This window comes from Aquila chrysaetos, chromosome 5 (assembly GCF_900496995.4).
Source record: "Aquila chrysaetos chrysaetos chromosome 5, bAquChr1.4, whole genome shotgun sequence".
Taxonomy (NCBI): Eukaryota; Metazoa; Chordata; class Aves; order Accipitriformes; family Accipitridae; genus Aquila; species Aquila chrysaetos.
Window position 1 is genome coordinate 2,632,012 of NC_044008.1, and position 24,884 is coordinate 2,656,895.

Consider the following 24,884-nt stretch of genomic DNA (forward strand, 5'->3'; position numbering starts at 1 on the left):
GGACTGGGACTTTGGCTGGAACCTGGAACTTGGATCCTCCATCACCTGCATCGAGACCGAGTCAACGGGACGCTGCTGGCTTCGTGGTGGTGGTGGTAACTAGTCTTGCTCTATCTCTTCCCTTTTCTTGCTTAGCTCTGCCTCTTCTTCCTTTCTTCTTCCCTCTCTCCTGTCGCTATTATCCGTTGTTATAGGAAATAAAGCTTGTAAGGTTGTACGGCATCTGACCTCGTTTGTGTCTGAGCCTCGCTCTTGGGATCGTTTAAGAACCCTCCCCGATACTGGATCGGACAATGCCCCAGCCTGCTGGCTCCTGTGCTGGCTGTGACCCCCGTCTCCACGTTCCAGACCATCTCCACGTCCAAACCCATCTCCACGTCCCAGCCTGTCTCCACGTCCCCAGCCCATCTCCGTGCCCCAGTCCATCTCCACGTCCCCAGGCCACTTCCATCTCCCAGCCCATCTCCATGTCCCCATGTGGCAGGTACACCCCCCCGCCCCCGACAGCAAACGAAACGTCTCCGCGCAGGGAGGAGAGGAAAAACAAACCCCAAACCCTAGAGGCCACAGCTTGAAAATGGACCTGGCCATTCGAGATGTGCCAGGTACGCTGAAGTGACCTTTTGGCCAATAGGGGTTAAAATGACCGCAGGTCAGATTCAACAAGGGTATGAACGGGGCCCCGCCGGAGGACATTTTCAGCCAGTCCCCCTCGGAGCAGCGGGTCTGCAGTCGGGGACTCTCCCCTTGGGTGGGGACGCCGCCCCAGGTAGCTCCTCGAGGTTGAGAAGCCCTCATCCCTCAGGTGAGCGATACGCGCATCTCGAGTCATCGTTTTCCATCTGAAGAATGCTTAAGCCGGCTGTGTAGTACTGATTCCCCTTACGTCATTGAACCTGTGGTTCACAAAGGTCACCGGACTTCTAACTAACTTTTGACTGAAGAATAAGTCTGAGTTCTAACACCTGTTGGATGTGGTTGTGTGAGCCTCTGTAACATTTTAAATTGGCGTAGTCGGCAGGATGGTGTTAACAGAGGAATTATTGCGGAGGCAGGGCTGTAGCCCTTTTCCCCCAGAGGTGGAACGGGCGAAGGAGAAGAGGTCCGGCGGCGTGCCCAGGCGGCCAAGGCGGCCAACGGCATCCTGGCCCGTGTCAGAAATAGCGTGGCCGGCAGGAGCAGGGCAGGGATCGTCCCCCTGTACTGGGCACTGGTGAGGCCGCACCTCGAGTCCCGTGTTCGGTTTTGGGCCCCTCGCGACAAGAAAGACCTTGAGGGGCTGGAGCGTGTCCAGAGAAGGGCAACGAAGCCAGTGGAGGGTTGTAAGAGTTGGTCAGAAAATCAGCATTGTCTCAACATTGTCATCAGGAACATGAACAGTACGTTACCTGACAACGGCCTGTTTGGAGCGCAGCGGCTAATCCCAAGGACAGAATGTGCGGTACAAGGCTCCTGGAAGGTACCTGGCTGGAGCCCTTAGAGATAACCGCATAGCTACTGTCAAAAAGGATGGATTGCCACTGTTGCCGTAACATCGATGAAGAAATCATGAACTTTAGACGAACTTTGCTTCATTATAATACCAAAACACACCTCCTGGTCGAAGGCTACCCGCCTCCACGACTTACCACGCCTCAGACACTGACCCCGCCCCTGCATGATAGCCTCACTCGAGAAGGGCGGAGATATGATAATTGTATTCTGAGAAGGGCAGAGACTCCTGAGGCAGAGGTGGAGCAAGGTGTGTTACTAAACATAAAAGATGACTTCTGAACAACGGGAATTTGAAGCTTCCCCACCAAGGACCACGACGATCGACGACGCAGCATTAGGGGGACCCGGGACCGTTAGGACATCTTGAGATCAGTGGTGGTAGCTACAACCTCTCTTTCTCCTCTCTCTAAACTTAACTTTACTTTTCGCCTTTCTTTCACCCATCTCTAACTATAGCGTGCCTCTTCACCGGCAATACAATCAAGTTTTACTGTGTGATTACTGCTATCCCCTTTGGTGTTGGTCACCTTACTTTTGCACTTTCGAGATCATAGCAAACGAACCATCACGAGTCCACCGAGTGGACCGTGACAAGGGTCTAGAGCACAAGTCTTGTGGGGAGCGGCTGAGGGAGCTGGGGTTGTTTAGCCTGGAGAAAAGGAGGCTGAGGGGAGACCTCATCGCTCTCTGCAACTACCTGAAAGGAGGTTGTAGCCAGGCGGGGGTCGGTCTCTTCTCCCAAGTAACAAGTGACAGGACGAGAGGAAACAGCCTCAAATTGTGCCAGGGAAGGTTTAGATTGGATATTAGGAAAAATTTCTTCACCGAAAGGGTTGTCAGACTTTGGAATGGGCTGCCCAGGGAAGTGGTTGAGTCCCCATCCCTGGAGGTATTCAGAAAGCACAGAGACAAGGTACTCCAGAACATGGTTTAGTGGGCATGGATGATGGTTGGACCCAATGATCTTGAAGGTCTTTTCCAACCTAAATGATTCGATGATTCGATGATTCTATGGTCAAGGCCCAAGGCTTCTTGTCTGTTGATGCACATCAGGCCCGAGGCCTCCTGTCTGTTGGCGCCTCCAACACTGTATTGGCTTTGTGTGGCAAGGTTTTGGTAGCGGGGGGCGGTTACAGGGGTGGCTTCTGTGAGAAGCTGCTGGAAGCTTCCCCTGTGTTCGAGAGAGCCAAGGCCAGCCGGCTCTAAGACGGACCTGCTGCTGGCCAAGGCCGAGCCCATCAGCGATAGTGGTAATGCCTCCATGATAACATTTTTAAGAAGGGAAAAACAGGTGGGACAGACAGAAACGGCAGCCGGAGAGAGGAGTGAGAACATGTGAGAGCAGCAACCCCGCAGACCCCCAGGTCCGTGCAGAAGGAGGGGAGGAGATGCTCCAGGCGCCGGAGCAGAGATTCCCCTGCAGCCCGTGGTGAGGAAGACCACGGTGAGGCAGGCTGTCCCCCTGCAGCCCAGGGAGGTCCACGGGGGAGCAGATCTCCACCTGCAGCCCGGGGAGAGAGGACCCCACGCCGGAGCAGGGGGATGCCCGAAGGAGGCTGTGACCCTGTGGGAAGCCCACGCTGGAGCAGGCTCCTGGCAGGACCTGTGGCCCCGTGGAGAGAGGAGCCCACGCTGGAGCAGGTTTTCTGGCAGGACTTGTGACCCCAAGGAAGGGGCCCACGCTGGAGCAGTCTGTGCCTGAAGGACTGCAGCCCGGGGAAGGGACCCATGTTGGAGAAGTTCATGGAGGACTGTCTCCCATGGGAGGGACCCCACGCCAGAGCAGGGGAATAGTGTGATGAGTCCTGGCCCTGAAGAGGAAGGAGCGGCAGAGACAACGTGCGATGAACTGACCATAACCCCCATCCCCAGTCCCCCTGCACTGCTGGGAGGGGGTAGGTAGACAATCCAGGAGTGAAGCTGTGCCTGGGAAGACGGGAGGGGTGGAGGGAACATGTTTTGAGATTTGATTTTATTTCTCATTACCCTACTCTGGTAGACTGGCAATAAATTAAGTTAATTTTCCCCAAGCTGAGTCTGGTTTGCCCATGATGGTAATTGGTGAGTGATCTCTCCCTGTCCTTCTCTCGACCCACAAGCCCTTTGTTATATTTTCTCTCCCCTGTCCAGCTGAGGAGGGGGGGAGTGATAGAATGGCTTTGGTGGGCACCTGGCATTCAGCCAGGGTCAACCCACCACAATGAAGCCAAAAACTCTCAGGATCATTAATACAGCACAATATTATGCATCCAAAAGAACATGTACTCCCTAATAGATCACACAATAATCTTACACAGACCATGAAGAACTATTATAACTTGTGCAGGAGACTGTGTTTCTATACCATCAATTAATATGGGAACCTTTAACTCGGTATTTAAGAAAATTGTTAATTATATAGCTCACAGCAAAACTAAATGCAAAAGAGAAGAATGTTTAACACAACCTCCAACCGGAACCCTTCGCCTTAAAAAAGCACCAACAGAAAATACAAGGCTAGCACTTCCCGCTAATCACAGGAGGCTGAACTCTTGGGAACGTGTAGCACCTGTTACAGCACACAATGAACGATCCACTCAACACTACAATAAAGATTTCTCAAAAGGCAGAACACATTTTTGTGACCTTGGAGATAAGTCTCATAATCTCATTCTCATCTGCACCCGCAGAATCCCTTCACTCGGGTATTTGATGTTTGGATTTTCGTTCAAATGACTTTGTGGAGAATGTCAATACATGTTTAGGTGGACTGTAAGAATGAGGAAATCATTTTGCTTCTGCTGGTGTTTGACTACAGAACACATTTAAGCCTGTCAATGCAAAAATTCAGATTAACATCTAGCTAGTTTTCAGAAAATGCAGTATATATAAAGCAAAGGGAATATAGGCATAACAGTAGATAGGAAGCACAAGTAACAAAGAACATTTCTCAAACTCAGTCTCTGAAGAATATTAAACCAAAGAACACTATGCTGAAAGAATCATTGCTAAGAAAGGGAAGTGGGATTTGGGAATACAAGGACCAAATTGTAACCTGCTTTATACAACCTGCAACCTCAGAGAATTTAAAGGAATCACACAGGTTGCGATTAAGGGAAGACTGACTTCTAAGCTGCCATACAAATTTCTACAAATCATATCATCTGATCTGCATGTACTCAGATGCATTAAAGTACCTGTTGCACTGAGATGCAGAGGCTTTATTCATCCTTCCAAATAACTCTGAGGTACTAAGATTTGAAAATCACAAATTAATAATTAGTTTAAGCATAAAAAGAATCACAATTCTACTTTAAGCAAAGCGCTAACTACTTGCTGGTATGACAGTCCTGTCTTGAACGATACCACGCATGAAATTAGTGATGGAATTCTCTCTCCTTTAATACTACATCCCGCTACAAAGCTGAATCAGAAGGATGTTCAAATTTAGACTGCAACATGACCTTTTCCAGGGCCTTGGCCTATCTCTACACCAAAAGCAGAATCAAAACCTAACCACGCACCAAAAATTATTTCCACAATTTAACTGTTGATACAAGTGTCCTATCCCCTGGAATCTTTATTTTGTTCAGTAATCCTCTGAGTGTGAAGGCAAAAGTGCAGATTATCTGAAACATACTTACAGATCTATTTTCTAATTGCCCAAGCAGTGGACGTTAAGATGAGAAGAACTGCAAGGCGTGCTGGACACTGAAAAAATCAAGAGCGTGTACTTTGCAGAGATGGATGCCTCAAAAATACAGCACCTCAAAATTGGTCCCATTGGAAAGAAGTGTCCTGTACAACAGGTTATCCAACTGCAATTGCTTTGCAACACAGAAGGAAGCTGAAGCTTCTAGACCAAAATTATGGCTAACTTGAAAAAAAAAAAAAAATCTACAGCTGATTCTCTTATACAATACTGAAGAGCTGCAAGCAACGTAGTTTTAAGAACATACCGATACAACCATAAGCTGTTGCTTTCCACGGCTGGAATTGCAATAGTTGAACTGTGTGTCTGATACCACACTGCAGACAAACTGAAGGACATCACTAGCTTTAATCACTACTCAAATGCAAGGATCTGTACATATTAACAGGGAGATATTAACATCGCTTTTACTGAGATTACAGTTTTCAGAACACTCTCCACCGCAGTCGTCACCATCCACAGATCTCTGGTGATGTCTTAATTTTTCCACATTAAGACCAAGATGGCCTCTAAAGGAAAGACACCATTGTGAATTAAGGCAAATTATCAAGAGAGGTTAGCATGAGAGAACAATTCAAAGGCACCATCATTTATCACTCTGGCAGGTAACGTGGCTGGGAAATGCAGTTTTTCTAACAGGGCACCAGGCATGTGACACACTGATTAAACAGCAAGGGAATATAGCACCAAATCATGGTAATAAAGTGAGATCATCCTTTTATGTGTCCTAGCTAATCATGTGTAAATCTACTGGTTTATTTCATTGTCCTCTGTGAGTAAAAAGGGAAAGATTTTTGATATCTTGCTTAAGGGACCGCTCTGATTTACCTATTTACGGAGCTGCTGGGAGGTGTAACTGATTTGGATTATTCTCCCTGTCATATGCAGCAACTTCCAAATGCTTAAGCCTAGGAGAGAAAATTAATGACACGATTAACCTTTCTGCAATTAGAATGAATCTACCAAGTGGCAGACAAGAGTCCTGTTCATGCTTTCATCTTGGGTATTGCACAAGGACATAGGTCAGCCCTTTGAAAAGAGAGCAACCAGTCCTTCGTCCTCCACCCTTCCATTTGACCTCCTGCTCCAAGTCTTTTCCAAAGAAAGTTCAACACAAGAGACTCAGCCATCAGCAAGGCTGGGCAAACAGCTCCCCTGTCTATTAAAAAGAATAAAAAGTTACACAAAGTGTTATTTTTCTTAGAGGTTTATCCCCCTCTAAAATCATGTTATTATAATGCAAAATTAGATCTGGGATTTTCAAAAGAATCTAAAGTAATTAGTTGCCCAATTCCCACTGGATTGCCAAGGGAGTTAGATCCTAAATGCCTTTGGCTCTTTTGGAAAACCCCATCCATCACAGAAATTTATAGGATGGCTCAATAAAAACTACAGAAAAACAAGTACTGAGTTGAGCGCAGTTTCAGAGTTATTTTTATAGCACTTTACAGGGCCCCTCAGCCACTACAACATTGGGAATAGTAGGCACCACCACCAAGTCTTCCACCAAAAGAGCTTTGGGAAACAACATTTCAGCCACAGAAACCATGGCAAAAAGTGATCAGTGACATTATGTTGCACTGTAATACTAAAAATAAAAGGCAGTGCTCCAGTAAATAAAAGCACCAGAACCACATCACTCAAAACCACAGCATCTAAGCTAAGCACACATGTATTTTTCATTCTCTTCTCCTAGTGCTGCTCTTTGATGTTTTTTCAAGCAAATGCAAAACAGAGGGAGTCCAGCTTTTATTACTGGAAAGAATGAATTAACAATGCAACACATTTTATTATTATTTTAATCAGTTTCCAGCTCACAGCTTCACCGAGAGTACACCAACAATCACACATTTCTTAGGCCTTTTGCACTAAATGAGGACCCCAAAGAGCTTTACAAGGCATTTAATTACATACTAAGAGTAGAATGACTGTACACAGGCCACATTTAATTAACTAATTCCCTCATCTCCCCCTTTTCTCAGGTGAAAATGGGTTTCTGTGCTTCCTAGCATGGACAATGTTACTGTCTTTTCCAGTCGCTTGTGTACAAGCAACAATTAACATCTGGATTCTAGAATAAATACTGCTGTTATTTTTGCACATATAGTCTATATTTTGATAGATATGGGTCTTTCTTGTTCTTCAAGTGGGTATTCAACGCTGCAATATTTGAAGCTATACATAGGGCTGTGCTGAAGACCCCTATTTGAAAAACAGGGAAGAGAGAAGAAAAAAAAAGGGCTCCTCTACAGACCACGAGCTACCAGCAGCCTTATGGATGGCTACCATCACTCGTATTTGTTGCATGAAATAGGAAGCTTCAACATTCAGTCTTGCCAACTTTGATCATTGACTGATCAACCATAAATATGGCAAACTAATTGTGTAACATGGAAGTGAAGAGCAGTCTTGTCAAGCCTGGAAGCTCAAGCTGGATGATTGCTGCAGAACAAACCTGCATACGAAACTGATGTGAGACCTACCATCTCTTTGAAGTTTGCACACCAAGACAAAAGGAACACAGATAAAGAAGGGAAGGGAAAGACTACAAGTAAGAAACTCAGATCTTGTAAAAGCAAAATGTTTTCAAGTTGCTCCTCCTTAAAGACTCACGGTATTTACTATGGGCAGAAGACAGAATGAACACAAAAATAAAGTGCCATCAATATTATTTTTATCACTTTGAGGAAAATGGTGTGGTCACAGAAGATTCTCAGCTTTCTTTTTAATGGTTCCTAGTGGTCAGCTTTTGAAAATCTTTGAAGTTAAATCTTTAAACAGAAGGAATGCATATTTCAATAGTGAAATTTTACTCTCTTAAATTGGAAAACCCACTGCACTCCTTGGCCTACCAAACCTGTAGGGCCACTGACATCAGGAAATCACGAGGCTTTACTTCTCCCATTCCACATTTGTTCTGGTGTAACAGACTGTCCAGCATGGGGCAAATTGAGAATTAAAATAATCATGTACCTTGAAACGAAGCAGTACTGACTAAATCAATTCCCTCCTCCTGCTTGCACAAGTTTAGCATTCAGACTCTTCTGTTATCATCAAGCTGATTTTCTCCTGATCTCTTTAAACCCTACTTTGGTGGCTATGTTTGGTGAAGGTGTGTGGGTTGGGAGTTCCACAGAGCACAGCCTGCCAGGGAAAAGGGGTTTGCAGAAATACATGATACAGTTATTTAGATTTATGTACATCCCCGCAGGAACTTCCATTACCTACTGCTGGCTCTGGGCCAGTCAAAACACATAGATATACATGTTATGTGGTTAGAGAAATACCCACTAACTGATCATGCAAATCAGTATCCAACTTGATAAGGCAGAGAAGTACGTATTTCACATTTAAAACTTGATTTTTGGTGTTCCAAACGACAAAAGGGTCCAGTCAGCAGGCCCATCATACCTTTACATATCGAGAGCTAAAACTAGTTACTGATTAGTAAACCTCCTCCAAAGAGTCTAAAAGCATGTAAAGCCAACAATAAAATAAAACTAGATTAACTACATGAAACAAAATTGAATTTTTATTTTAGTTCAGATTTTTTAAATAGTCTTTTTTGTTCATTTAAAAAAAATGAAACCAGAACACTATAATAGAGAAGTAAAAATCGGCCCATTTCAAAGTCTGTCTAAGTCATATTGGCACTTTTGAAGCACACAACATCGGCACTTCCCACAAAGAAGCAAGACAGAACAGAGGTATGAAGTGCAATTCAGATTTTCCATTTCAGCCACCAGAATAGAGAGAAAGCGGCTTCTCCCAAGTTTCCTTCCAACAAGTCAATTGGGAATTTTTTTTTTTTTTTTAATTCATGTTTAGATGTCAAAAAATGCTGACTTGCAATGCCATTACCAGAACACCGTTGAGCATAACAGAAGGATTTGGGGGTGGAGGGAGGTTGGTTGTTCTCAATGTAAGCTGAGAGTTTGTCATTTCCTGCAAAGCACGCAGGCTTCAAGCTCTTCAGCCTCTCTCAGTCCAGAGATCACCAGTGAATCATCAGCCACTTGCTGGTAGTTTGTACATACACATTTGTACAATATATATAGAAGCAGAGCCTGTGTTCTCTTACAGCTGAGTACTTTGGCTAAAACTTGGTGAAAGCCTTGTACAGCTGAAATTGCTTAAGTCAAAGAATAAATGCAAACTAAGTAATTAAGAAAAAATACTGAGGCTGATTCTGTGCTTAAATACTTTCTCACCATGTCCTGTCAGTCATGTACACACTCTCAAGCATCACAGTCCAACCACTTCAGACTCAAGCCTTCATTATCTATAACCAGAGTCTGCACTATCCATTGAAACACTTATGCATATATAAACCCAATGACATATTACTCAAAAATCACTGAAAGCTATTTGCAGACTTCCTAAATAAAACCACTTCAAAAGCCAGCTGGTCAGTGCAACCATAAAAAAAAAAGTACAAAATAAACAAAATATCAAAGCCTGCAGATCATCAGCAAAACAGTCATCTCCAATTTTTGTTGGGTGCTTTGCATATTCATGTCCTGATTCTCAGTGGTGCAGAGCATCCATAATGTCAAGAGAAACAAACAAACAAAAAAATCTTAGAAACTCTTACTAAAACCAACAACAACCTCACACAATATACTCCCTCCTTCTACAGTATCAAACCAGGCACACCAGAAATAATAGAAATACTTCCAAACCTTTCCATTTGTTTCACTCATTCAAACATTAGCTCCCCCATGTGTAAAATACAGAATGGCATCACCCTGGTGAGATCAGATGACTAAGTCACTTTGATGATGAGAAGCATGCTGTGAAGTAGATGTTCCTAAAATGTTTTATGTATACTACTAGTGATACACAACACATTTCAAAGTGGTGCCTATGTGTCCAGAGCTGCAGCAGCAACAGCTTCCAAGCGTACGTGCGCAGACTTGAAGTTGCCTTTGCAAGTGACAAGGAGCTGCTGTTGTCCCACCTACAGTGTTAGGTCCTCACATACGTACGTCCATAAATAACGCACCTTCTCTTCTTGCTCGGGCCCTGGAACAAGGCTGAGAGTGTGGTGTTGATGAAGAAAGGGAAAGAAGGAACAATGATGGGGAGTGGTGTAAAGGGATGCATGTGTGTGAACAGAGAGCAGCAAGAGGCAAGTAGCGTGGCTTGCAGGATGAATGAGAAAGAAGAAATTAATACCCTTGCAGCCCCTTCTGAACGTAACAGATATAACCTTGATAGTTTCTATCTAAGCAGGGCTGAGCTTCTTGACGCACGTGGCCTCAGTCCTAGGAGTTCACTGCTAGGGGCTCACCTGTCTATGAGGAAAAAAGAAGGAAAATAGGATAATGGAAGAGAAATTTTAGGAAGGATTTTTGCTAATGAATGCTGTAGTTTCCTACATCACAAATAATTACTGAAAAAAAAGCATGCAGGCCCCCAAAACAAAGTTGAAATTTCATATCTGGAAAGAAACAGCAAGAGCTGGTAAACTTCAGGAAAAAAAAAAAGATTCTACCTTACGATTTTGTAAATGTCACGTATGGTAAACACAAGTACACAGCACAGGAGTGGAAAGGCTTTTAAGCAAAACAGTTTCCAAACATTTCCCTCGGATATCAGCTACTTTCTAACATTAGCAGGAATTTGCCTGCATGAATCCCTCATGCACTGCTGTCAGATTAGACGTCTTGCAGTGAGGACATGATGAGCGTTTGGCCTTTTCCCGTTCACAGTATTTTTATGATGCTAGTAAGAGTACGACTCACTGCCTTTAAAGCTAGTCACACAGGGACTAAGTGTGAATAAGCTCAGCACATCAAAAGAGACGTGGTTTTATAGTCCTATAAAACATGTCTACAAATGCTGATGAACTACTTGTAGTCTCTCCTAATTCTAGCTGACAGCAGGAATAAAGTGCAGTGGACATTGATAGTAACAAAAAAAAAAAAAAAAGGCACATCAGACCTAACAAAACTGTTCAAGAATCTAGGGAAATGGTTAAAATGAAAGATGCTGCACATATGTGCAGCCAAGTTTCCATTTCTTCTACATCATCCCATTAACCAACAGTTCCAAGACGAAGGCTAACAAGCAATTTACAGGCTGGAAATTTTGCACGCTTTATTTAGAATACCCATATTCCTGTTGGCAAATTGAAACACAGACTTCACATCAGGTGTGACGGCCACTTCACAACCTTCTTAGCACTTCTCAGTGAACTTTCAGCTTGCAAAAGAAAGGCTTCCAACTGACATCACTGCAACAAAGGCTGCAAAAAAACTTCTGTGCTCTCAAAATGTATAAATTAGAAAGCATTTGACAGTGGCCCAGGATTCAAAAGGCACAGGTTTCATTCCAACTGCCAAATATCAGAGTAGGGAACATGTCATTCCTGTGTTCTGTATTCCCAACCTCTTCCTCAGCGCAGATTTTCTCTCAGCCTAACACCTAGCAGAGCTGACTTCTACTTTCACAACTATGCTAAACAGCTTTTTGAAATTATTTACTGATGGGGGTCTTTACAAGAATTTGTGCACCTTTTTCCTCCTTCAGAACACCGTCTAAGTATATGCTTTTAATTTATGTGGATTTAGCTACTTAAATATTTAGACATAAACTCCAAAACCCCTTTAAAACTATAGCTTTGCAATTACGCTCAAGTATTAAAAGGAAAATCCACCTGAAATGAAGAGCCCTTCAAGTACTGAGCAGCTTGATGCTCTACAGCATGGACAGAAGAGGATGAGTTTTTTCCTTGCTCATATACCTGCAAACATTTCATTAAATGAGCTAAGCTTTTTTCAATCTCCCAAACTGTAAGCTCGGTGACCTCTTCTGCAATAAACTGCACAAGTGACTGTACACTGTTCAAACAATTCGTTTTTATGCAGGGCTTTCTCTCTTTGAACTTTAGCGTAAACGTTAGTGTTTATGAAATAACATTGGATCAACAACTTCAGGATAAAAATGACTCTCAAAACAAAAGCTGTTAACGCAGTAGTATTCACGCAAACTTCTATGTCACCATGCTAGTATAGCACAGTTCAGTTAACAAGGACCATTCCTGGGAAAGACAATAACCCAATGTTTGTAGCCTGCTCAGCTCTGGACCTCTTCCAGGTACCTGTTACCAAAGCACTTCAGTTATAGTTTTAAACACACTTCACTTCAGCCAGAATCATCCTGTTAAAAGAGAAAACAGATTGATTTTGTGCATTTCTGCTTCATACTCTTTGTTTTTAAAAGGACACTATGCCATTGCTATCTCGTTCTTTGCCCTTCTAGCTGCATAATACATCCCAATGCTATGAAACCTCTCTGCAGTTGCTGACACTCTTTTTCACCACCATCCCAAATTCCAAGTGCATCTTCTTAAGAGATTAAGAAAGGTACAAAATTACTTTCTGTTTCAAAATTTAAGGAGAAGACTTGAATTATTAGGTAAGTTGGAGCAAATCTATAAAACATTTTAAGAGAGAGGGGAGGCAGGACATTACATACCTCCTTGGCAAGACCAAAATTTAAAGAAATGCCTTCCTGCAAAATAATCTCGTCCCTTCCTAGATTCAGAAAGATTATGCTCTTCCTGAACCATAAACTTTCAGAGAAATTCTCATGCTCTTAGTAGTACATATTTTCAGGAAAAAGAAAAGTTGTGTAACACTATGCTGGATTTCTTAACACATGTTCTGAGTTCCCTTCAAATAAGAAACAGAAAGAAAATCATGAAGTGACCTACTCTAATTATCTAAATTCCATTTTTAAATATCAACATCCTGGAGAGTAGAATGCTCTCCCTCCCACTTTCAGGCACCCAAGATTGACTGAAACTGTATTTTTCAAAAGCTGCAGTCAGATCACTTTCCTGACCATTGTCTTCTCAGATAAATGAGAGACAAGCATTAATGAGACAAACCAGTCAGGAGTCCAAGGGCATCAGTTCCACACACTTAAGTCCATTTAAAAGGAAGCAGAGATACTGTCGGGCACATTATTTTGAGGACAACCACAAAACCATTAAATTTCTGTAGAGACTTTCTGAAAAATAACACTAGTTTAGGTTCAAAATATTACCTGGTGAACTTCCCAAATGCAACAGCAATTTCATATATTGCTCTGACATTTCGACCAGTATTTAAGGCATATTAACACTGACATCTCTCATCCAAGAATCTTATTTTACTTTACAAGTATTAACTGTGTCACAAATAGTTCATCCATCCTTTAAATGCAAAGGTTCAGCAAAAAGAGATTTGGTTACCTATTCCAGGACACACTAATTTAACTCAAGAGTCAGACAGCATCACAACTGCGGAGAGATTCAGAGCTCACGACTGGAAATCATTCCTAAGCTCCTGCGCTCTTAACATCACAAGCCATTTTAGTAAATGTTTTGCACAGCTGTCAGACCTGTGCTGAGCCACACAGGGTAAGAGCAAAAACCGCCTTGTTTTTGCATGAGCAGGTACCTTGAGGTGCCACTCCACACAGCAGCTTAGGCTGATGAAAGCTGCAGTTGCCAGGATAAACCCTTCACTTTCCTTCTTCACGGTGTATTCCTTCTCGCTCACTCCTGTGCCAACACCGACACAGTTCAAGGACCTGAGCAAGCAGAAAACGCAACCAGCAGAAAATACTTGGCTAAATCAACTCCCTCAAATTAGATTACTGTCAGGAAAATGAGCAACACTGCCAGAGCAAGGAAAGCATCCTGGGCTGCAGACGAGGAAGAAATGGGATCACAGCACAACTGGCTTAGATCTGCATAGACTGACGTGGAGTTGAACCCTCTACGCCTTTTCCATTGAGTAACTGAGCACTAAGTGCTGAACCCCACTGCCTTTCCCCTGCTCACATCTGTGCCTAAGAGGACGAATAATTTTCGCCATTAATTCACTTACAAAAATCACAGAGTAGCTCAGTTTACAGCAGCAGAGCCATGAAATATATCTCCAAGTGCTCTAGCAGTACTCCTGGAAAAGTATGGCATAGCAAATACAGTTTAAGTGCAGCTTTTCTGCGAGATTGCTCACGTTGCTGGCCGCCAGATCTAGCTGCGTACTGCAGAACTACTCCATCTCCCTGCTCAAATCCCACACTCGAGTGCCATTCCTCTTTATAAGGAAGGATATGTCACACAGCCTCTGGACGGAGGAGCATCACATGCAAAGAGAGATGCTTTCTCAATTAACAGTTTCTGGTATCTCCAGCTCTGCAGCAACAGAACAGTAGTGTGTGGGCAGAGAGTAGGCTTCAATTTCTCTTGCTCCAGTTTCCTTATGGTGTTTCAGCAATGTTTAGGCTGCTAAATCACACCATTTTTGGAAAACACCCGAAAGCATTAGACAGAAGACCCCAAAAAAGGAAAGCAATAAATGTCAGTGTCTTCTCAGCAGATAGACCACCAGACAGCCTGCTAAAGATATGATATACATCCCAGAGCATATATGTGATTTTCCCTCTCTTCTGTAGAGGCAAGAAAATAGATACAGACCACTCTCAAAAAATTGAGATCCATCAACTACAAATACTACCACTACAAAAGGAGAGAAGATCTCTTCCTTGGAGGTAAATAACACCAGCCTGAGCTGATAACAGGATACTGAGCACACATGGAGATGTCTTTGGTATTTTCTCCAGCAGCAGGGTACTGCACTGAGACAAAATAGCTGACAGGGTGATCATCCTATCACTAGAAAGGTGATATTTCTGAAGAAGCTGAATGAACACTAGTATTATTCAGCAGGGACAGATGCCTCTCTCTCACCGCGGTATCAAAGTGCTAAAAAAAGCTAAATGAACTGTTAAAAGTTCTGTGCTATAGGTAACAGCAAGGAAGAACCATCACACCAAGTATGAGTGACTGCTGCAGAATGTCTGCCAGCTGTTGGGTCCCCTGGCACTAAACAACAGGACAGAAAAGCCCTTATCTGGGCTAAGGAAATTTGGCCTAGACTGAAAAAGTACAATGATACAGAAAGACTATGCTGCACCCAAAACCTTCTGCCTTCTTCCCAAGCATGTGCACCACTTTGCCTTTCACACAGCATAGCCTCCATAATTTGGGATGGGATGATGCAGCATATACATTGAATTGTGCGAGAAAGACTCAGAATTCCTTCATTGCATTGTCCTGAAGCGACTATTCATGTCACTACATCGCTAACTGCCGTTGTAACGCAGCTCACAGTTCTCTCCAGCCGAGTACTTGGTCCTACAGTAATTACGCTCTTCAGAAGGATATTCCACCCACTCCTACACTGAAGATCTAAATTAGCTCCGTGCACAAAATGCCAAGTTAAAATTTAAACAAGTTTCAAATCTCTCCTGTTGGTACAGCAATACGACTACAGGCTAAGCTGGTAAAAGTAAATAACTTCAAACTCTGTTTTCCTGAACAAGTCTGCTCTAATATTTTGACAAACTGATTTTTTTGTTTGTTTGTTTTCTAGCATTCTAATACCCAACTCTAAAAGGTCACTCTGTCTTCCTCCTGATGAGTTCAGTATTATTCTTCCATTCTCAGAGAAGGTCAAAAATATATAATATCTGCATGTTCAGTATCTAAATGTTGCACAACACTGTGCCACCTACCTAATACTATACCATAGTGCTTCATGCAGTTATTAGGAAACATTCACAAATCCAGCCACAAAAAAAAAAGCTGCTCAAAACAACTCTCTCACATTTCCCACAAAGGACAATTTCCAGCCCACCATGAGCGTGCATTATTACTTTTGTACAGAACTATAAAGAGAGAACCTTACTGTAATGTATTCACATGCAGAGATACACAATGTACATGTGCAAAAGATTATCCATGTGAATTGCAGAGTCATGTGATATTGTTCTAGCATGATGAATAAACTTCAATCATTACTATCTGCAGGAATTGCATCATCTCCCTGATGCACCCCGCCACAAACCCACTTCCTCAAAATTTTCATCCTCCCCCAACAGCAGGAACATTTAAATAAACACTTTTAAAACTGAGTTTTCTGCTCCCCCTGCTGCAAACATAAGATCTCCTCTCAAAAAAAAATCATCCTTATTTGGAAAAACAGGATAGAAATAATTTAGTCTTGGGATCAAAGGTTTTCTTACACTGTAAGGTAAAAAAATTTTAATCCACTCCAATGAAAAAAACCCACAAGATTTTGAACAAAGAAATGGAAGATTTCTTCCTTTCCATGTCAGTCAATGCTCATCTCTTACCCTAAACCAGCAAGAGATTATGGATTTTAAAGTGCTGCCTTTATGCACTGTAAAAGCTCTTCTGGAAGCTTTTCTGACTCCCTCCGACACCCATGCTGTCAGGCCAGTAGCAACAAAACCTTTACAAGTGGGTGGTTATATTTTTCTTGGCACGCATTTTATAGAAAGCTTGGTCAAATATTTTCTCCCCAACACAGAAAGCACATTCACTCTCTATATGTGCACACCTATGCATGCTTCTCTGTAGAACTTTTATCAATGTTGTTTTGGAAAAGCCAGGATAACTCACTCCCAATTTCACCAGTCACAAGGAATGAAACCATCACAAACTCTCACCGATAAGGGGGAATTACCAGCCTTGTCATTCTGCTTCACTGAAGATAAAATCTTGGAGGATTCTTACTCCCAAGGCTTTGTCCTCCTGGAGCATAGTCTGCAGAACTCAAAGCTCTTAAAAGTTTTTCTAGACCTCATAGATGACAGTAAGACAGCTGGAGGTCCCCCATGCCAAGCCCTTTCCTCACATCCTTAAGTTTAATTCTTCACTTTAACGGGGCCATACAGCTTCAATTCTATGACATTCTTTTGTTTAGAAAATCCATCATTAACCTCTGTCTGGACATTCCCAACCAAGTTTTTGCAAGAACAATATTGAAGGGAAGTGAAAGTTTGTATCATGGAGAAAACTGATCAAGATTTCCTTAATAAAAATACTAACTCCTCTGGAAACAAAAATAAGTGGGTAATGAGACAGTGGAGGTGATCAAAGGCCAACACCTTACCTTTACCGTGTCCAAGAAGTATCTACATTCACACCATGCACACAGTTGGCTATATTTGTGTAAGCAAAAAACCTCTGTGCATCACTGCACAGTCAAACAAAGCCTTTAGAGCAACAGCTAAATAGACCTGTGCCCTACAATGAAAAACTGTGCTAGAGCAGGAAGCAGAGAGCATTTTTCATGAACAGGCCAGAGGTGGAATGACCATCATAAATCTTGCCACCTCTTGTAAATAATGCCAGGCTCATTTCTTTGACCTCCTCTAGCAAATACTGGGTAAGGTCTACATCTGTGTACTATATATAAAGGCAATTCCAAAATAAATAAATAAAAAACTCTAATGTGCATGTGTTAGCCTCACAGCAAGAATGAGAGAAGAGACATGTGACAGATGATAGCTCTGCTGCTTGTGAGAGTCTCAGATACTAAGGTGATAGGCACGGTACCAGAATAAAGCCTAAGCAAGGTACAGCTTTAGTACGCTACAGTTAAGAATAAGAATCAAATAAGAATTCCCCGAAAACATGCTGGCAGCAAGTGTCTCAGCTGACTATAACCAAGCCATAATGACAAGAGAAGACAAGCGATTAGAGCTGTGACACTTTATAAGACAGGCATGACATGGTAACAGAGAACAAAAATGTCACTGTTTGAAAGCTTCTGATAAATCACTTGGTAGGCAAAAGGAATCAGCCTTTCCATACACCATAAGGATGAATCCACAGGAACTTTTTTGCTGATATTTAAGGTCTCTGGAGTTTAACAGTCTGTTATAAATGTGGCCACTTACCAAAAACCAAGACAAATTCCAGCACAGCTGTCTCTTGAGTATGACAGGTATTCTCTAGTATTCTGGTTATAACAGCTGTTTCAATCTGAAAATGTGCCCACCTGAAGGATTCTTACCTGCAAGACATCTTGGATCTTCACCCACACATCAACCATGTCATAGAGCTTGATATCACCATCATACTGGCTGCAAGGAGACGCCACTGTTTGCTGAAGGTGCCCAAGGACAACAGAATGCGCAGCAGCCACAGCGTTGAACTTGTCAAAGAGAAGCTCTAGCAGTTCCAGCAGTAACCTGCAAACCATCAAGACAACCTCCACTCAGTTTCTAGAAGACACCGTAGGCACACAGTCATACACCACATCAGAGCAGTGGGCCAGGAGTCAGGAGACTGTGACTTCATATACCCTGTTTTGTGATAGATGCTGTGTGCAACCTGAGAGGTCACCTAGCTTCAAACCCTCTCTGTGGGCTTCAGGTGACTGACTTCAGCTGTTAGCAGCTCAGGTTTGGTACCTAAATACTTCTGAGGACCTTCCTTCTTACTCCCTCCTCTGTATCAGAATTGCTTACTTTTAATGTATTCCACTTGGTGGTATAAGAAAGACAAATGCATTAGTAACTACGCAGTAACTACACTTCAGTACCATGATATTAGAGACCATTTTAAGTTCCCAGATAGAGCTGCAGGCAAGGAGGGAGACTATCTGCTTTTCCCCCAAAAGAAAGTAAGAGTCTCAAGTCAATAAAAATTGACTTATCCATACAAACAGAATATAAGATATTCATGCTGAATTATGAAATGAGTAGTATGGCAGGTTTTAAACACCACGAAAGATCAGAAACCTAAAACATCAAGCCTCACCAACTGTGTCAGTTATCAAGATTTTACTACTATATGGAAGGTGCTACAGCCATAACCTCATCTAAGCGTTACTACACTTTACCTGCTCATACGGCTTCCTTGCTGCCCAAGTATTGTAATTAATGTACCTTTGTAAAGTCCTAAATATTTTGTGATAAGGCAATGACTCATCACATTTTTTATTATTTGAGAAAAGAAAAATTCTGATCAAGTTCACTGCCGTTTAATGAGCAATTCAAGTACACATGTAACCCCAACAAAATGTGAAGATAACACTTCCCAAATCCATATGTTAGGCACTTCTAGCTCTGACAGACAGGCTCCATCACGTTTAACTGCAGCAGCTTAGGAGTTACCACACACTTGCTGTGTCTACCCATCAGAAATTGCTATCCCCAGCGCAGGACAGAAGATCTGCACCAGAACCGGAGTTGCACCCACTCCTTAACCACCACACTTCAGTCTTCTGTGTTAGTTAACAATCACTAATGAGGCGTGTGTTCATGCCTCAGCCACTTCATTTCGGAGTGCTGAATATCTGCATATATCCACTTTCATCAGCTGTTTAAGGCAGCAGCTGGATAGTTAACTGGAGTAATTAAGAAGCTGTTGCACACTGGCTGCTGTTACCAGCACTCTTACCAGATAGTAAGAGTGGCCTGGCATGATGCTGTGGCTGAAACCACCTACCTTAGCCAACAGCAATCCTGGACTGAACTTCTAGTCTGCAAAGGACAGAAGCTGGCTATTGTTTAAAAGAATTGCTACCAGCTTACTGTGTCCCATTCATATACTACAATTTTACATATATAGATATATACACACAGCATTATACAGCAGTCTCTTGGGGATCTCACGTGGGCCATTCACCTACCAATGATGTCAACTACACAGTTCAAATGGTTAAGTAGAAGAGCACCTTGATTCAATAGAAAGATCCTCTGGATAAGTCTGGGAGGGTACAATGAGGCATACCAGAACAGGTCAAGTGGCGAGATGTACATCATACTAAAAATAAAGATGTGTTTAGGAGTCATGGTACTCATAAGAAACACAGGGACATTAACACTGCCATACCTTAAGTGACTGTAGAACTAAGACACATACTTAAACAAAACAAAAGAAACTGGTATGTATGACAATTTTCTTCGTATTTAAGAATAGCAACAAATGCCTCAAGAAAAGCATTGTTGGTACTAAGAAAGAAAACACTGCTTTTTCACAGGTCTTTACAAATTTAAGTAAGATGCTGGCAGGGGATAAACAGAAGTATACAAGACATGATGGTAAAGACAGCACCAGAAAAGAAAGCTATTATCAATATTAACAGTATTACATTTTCAATATGGGAAAGTCCAGTGCAGAAGAAAAGCCATTCTCCACCATTTAGGCTTTCTGTAAAGCTTAACAACTATCCTGTCCAAGTGAAACTAAGAAGTTGCTACTGTAGAAAGACATAGACAACCTCCTCCTTCCCTAACTGCTGTTAGCCCATCACCAATGTTATCAGTGAAGGAGACAGGACAATATGCAGATAAGGCTGCCTGAAAAACACCCTCCATTGCTGTTAAGCAAGTATCTTCTCCAACCCACTCTGACATGGGAGAGACAATTATTGCTTCAACAGTCCCAAAGAGACAGATATATAGAACTTCTCATAGCAAGTGACAGGGAGGCAGCTGGGGCAAGTAGCTGGTCAGCGAGAAGCCAGACAAAAATAGGAGGAAAGCCAGATATAGAAGAATTTGGATAGATGAGGAATTTCATGTTGGAGGAACTTACATACAGCCTTGGTTGAAATGCCAAAAAAAGATAACATTATGGGAGAAAATTAATTATATACCGCTGAGAAAATTTATCAGTGCAAGCCCAACTTCTACTAACATCCCATTGCAAATGAAAATTTAGTTTATCTATATACCTCCTTGTTGCCCCAGGAAAGTACAATTTTGCAAAACCAAACTAGCTGGGTAGTTTGACAAATTCATTTTTATTGTCCCTACGTGAGCCTGACCTCATATTATCAACTTGTTTATGGAGCCATTACTAAAATAATGTTATACTGAACAGAATTATTTGGTTTTAAATTCCAATGTCTTCCTATTCTCATGTTACAGACTGATAGACATGAAACCTCCCCAATCCACATTCTTCAGTGGCGCTAACTACCACCCCATTACATTTTCCATTGTCAACTAACGTCGTATTTCCACATCTCCCTGTTTTCAAATTAGCCAGGACCTCTTATCTTAATTTTCTTCTCTCTAAAAGTCTTCCAAATCTGTCAGGTCATTTTTGAAACAAGGTGACCCAAAAGAGACACAGACACAGTCTGTGTCAGACAGCCAACAAGACAAAACAGCATAAAATAGTATGGCCTAGATTTTATGCATATGGGGTTGCAGTACCGAGTGACCTAAGCAGAACACATACAGAGAATGACAGGAGACTGGCTTAGGCAATTTGTCAAAACAATCTCATAACCCCTTCACCGAGAAATATGGTAAATATGTTGAGAGACAGTGACACACACCCGGAAGCAACTCCTATTGTCCAGGCTATAACGGAGAATGAATTGATGCAGAGTGACTGCTGACACCTGCATGAGGTTGCTAATGACAATTCATGCATTTTAGCAGCAGTAATGTCCTTTGCCTGGTCAGAGTGTTGGCGTGTATATAATTTCTGTATTTACTTTAAAGCCTTGAGATGAGGTAAAAAGCCAGAAGTATATTATGAACATGTAGGGAAAAGTGCGTTGAATCCAATCAACAGGATTTAGTAGCAAAATTGCCAATACGCCATCTCCTCCTGGACCGGATTTTGCATGTATCCCTACCAAAATCTTGTCCCATAAATCTGGCCCTCAAGTAGGCATGCATCCAGGTTGTTATTATTATTCTAAAGTCAACAATCTTCCATAATCCAGAAGAGACCCAGGGGTTCATGTAGCAGTACCCCAAGCTAATGTAACATTGCCTCTCTTCCGTGACACTTTGTCCTCCACGACCCAAGATACATATTTCTAAACATGAAGGTACGAGGCATGCTCTAATGAGCCACTAATTAAGGATAAGGCAATGGCAATTCCTATATTTAAGCCCTTTTTCATAAACTTGTTCCAAGCACAGACATCTAAAAACCTCAGAGAACTTACTCAGACTTTAAAGAAAAGTCCACTTAAATTAAAGCTGAGGTCAGCTGCAACTAGGTGAGATTCAAGCATAGTTTTCAAAATTATCTTCTAGCAGTGACAAGGAACTACTAAGAACATGCTACTGCCCTTTATCAGGTTTTACTATCTTCATATCATTCACATTTCATGGTGGTAAGTGCACATTAGTAAAGAGGGTTTATATTCACAGCAAAGTATCTTACAGCCAAAGATGTTCCATCTAGTTAGGCCTATCTTAAGTCTGTTATCCTACACGACTGCATCCATGTTGCATGTTTTAGGGAACTTAAGAATCAGTTGCATCACAGAGCCATGCAAGTCTTTCCTTTGTGATCCCACTGATGAAAAATATACTTCTGCCATTATATGGAGGTCCTTAGCAAGGCTAGTGTCATCTTCAGTAAATGAGCCCTTCCAGTTTCACAACAACTCTATTCAGCTAGATTGCGGAGTGCTCAAACCAAAGGACAAGCACAATGCACCCATGAGAGAATGGGCCACACATTATCAACATTGCAATCGTTGCTCACACTTGTGCGCGTGCTTATTAACAAGCCTGGTACACAACATCTAGTAAAGCATGGACAAGACTTGCTCCTGGCAGGCTTACAGGGGCTACAGGACTTCCATGTGAGAAAATAGGCTTCATGGAGCTCTATGGAGCTGACCCAGGAGCCCTCTGCCTGTTGGCTTTATGAAGAGAGCACCCAGAGGTGTATGAGAGACATCATTACTCTCTGGGAGCTAGCTGCTTTAGTCATAACGAAAAAGAATAAAAATCTTGATCTTAAGAAATTGGGAGCAATTAATAATGTTCTTATACACAAATGTAAAAGGTGGCCGCACAAATCGATATGGAAAAGCTTACTAGGTAAAGAAGCAAAAGGCAGTCAAATTTAAAAAATAAGAATGAGATCAGTGTCTCTTCAGACTCAGTGGCTCTTACCAGATCTGCAACTTTTCTGGCCAGGTTCTAGAAACTATTTCTCTCTTGTACAATGAGAACGCTGTATGTAATTGTTACACGGGTTCCCAAAAGGAATTATACCAGAACCTCCACAAGCAGATTATCAGCCTCATCCTCAAGCAGAAGGAAACGCCACCCTCTTCATATGGAAAAAATAAGAGCCAACCTTTGAGAGCCACCACACAGCAATGAAGAAATGCATATAACTTGTTCTGTGCATACCGAACGAGCCGCAGGGAACTTGTCCAGCAGAAGGCTCAGTCTGTGGCCTCAGACCCCTCAGGCCCCTCTGTCATCTTATTAGTCATTTTACTTGCCAGAAGTGAGAATTTTTATGGATACCATTTAAAGTACAGTAGCTGAATACAGGCACTGAGCTCAATGATAGAGACTAAGAGGCATCCAAGTGTGACTAGTTTTAAGGTGAACTGAAAAACGTTTTACTCGCTGAATCCTGAGGTCAAGTAAGCATTGTGGCTGACAGCCTAATGAATAGTTAAGCAGTTTTGGGCACTGCATCATGCTCAAATTTGGGGTCTTACAGAGCTCTCTTGAAATAGTAGGACCTTGTTGTTGACAGCAGGAAAGTCACTTAGTTTTGATTTAAAACTGTAGCTAATTTAAGGAGCAGTATACCTTTCCATACTGTAATTTATTCTTTTCAATATAAATGAATTCACCTGCTTGCTGTAAACTTCACATGTGATTTAGGTTTAGAATCAGTTCTAATTATCTCCTTATTCAACAAGAATTCAAGACACTTTCCATAACTCTAGAATACAAGCATCTTAAAGGCTCACAGACTCCTATTAAACACATGCCAAAACCCATTACTTTTTTGTACATTACCCAACCTTCTGAGCAGGTTAATGTCATTAAAATATGGTCTGAACCAATTTATCAATTTCAATGGACAAAAAGTAGCCTTCTAAACTCTCAAGACTGATTCATAAAACAAGTATCAAGCATATGCTATGCTCCCTCTTGGCATCAGAAACTAAAAATCTGCCTTCTGACCCACCCAAAAAGCTTTTTGCAATATCACCAAGTTATCAGCACCGTAACTCTATGAGTTCTTCAAAACATAATTGTTTGCACAGCAATGATAACGATAGGAATTTAAAAAAGAAGTCTTTATCAAGCTAAAGTTTTCCTTGGGAGTGATTTTCCACTACAAATATTACATATAATGAAGATACACATTTTTGTTTCCATTTTTCTCTTCCACCATTAATTCCCTTTGGACAGTGATCGTTACAATGTGCAGTATCACTTAGTATTTCAGCTGGAAGTGATAGCTAGCCCTTACGGAGTCCTATTTTCCAAAAAACAGTTCTAGTGAATCCTGAAGAGCAGCAGAAACATAGTTCTCGGTTGGCTTCCGCACCTTGCTATTAACGTAAAAGGGGCTGCAAACCAATTAGAAATTTGGCCATATATTTACTGATATAATTAGTTCCATACATGATTTCAAAGCTTTGCACCTGCATCAGCTTAATTGGACTCCACTACACTTGAAATACATAACTGAGCTGAATCTTCCCTTTTCAATTCATATTACGAAGGATCTTAAAAATTTCTTTGGCACCAGCACCAGTGTAAAGCCGTGATTCAGTGCAACACAAGAAGATAGTATTTGTTTTAGCACCAAGTGTTCTTTACACCATACATACCAGCAATCTGAGACAGCATTACAATTCAATCTGTTGTAAAGCCACTTAAAACAAAAGGTTAAGTTAAAAAAAAAATAAAATCAAGTACTTAACATAATGCACCTCTTGCTACTTAAATAACGCTGGCTTCTACTGTGCTTCCACCTTCAAATCTGCATTTCAAACATCTGTTTAGCCAAAAGATTCTCTTCTAGGGCCAAGCACAGAAGGAAGCATCTCCTCTTCCCACATCCTTAGCTGAGAAGCAACAA

General features: G+C 42.0%; 1 protein-coding gene across 1 annotated transcript in view; it reads right to left on the reverse strand.

Moving 5' to 3' along the window:
• Positions 1 to 24,884, reverse strand: part of EXOC4 (exocyst complex component 4) — a 422,679-nt gene that overhangs the window by 333,890 nt on the left and 63,905 nt on the right. The window contains exon 7 of the mRNA XM_030015473.2: positions 18,070 to 18,247. Coding sequence (XP_029871333.1) covers positions 18,070 to 18,247 — 178 coding nt within the window. The remainder of the gene's footprint in view (positions 1 to 18,069; positions 18,248 to 24,884) is intronic.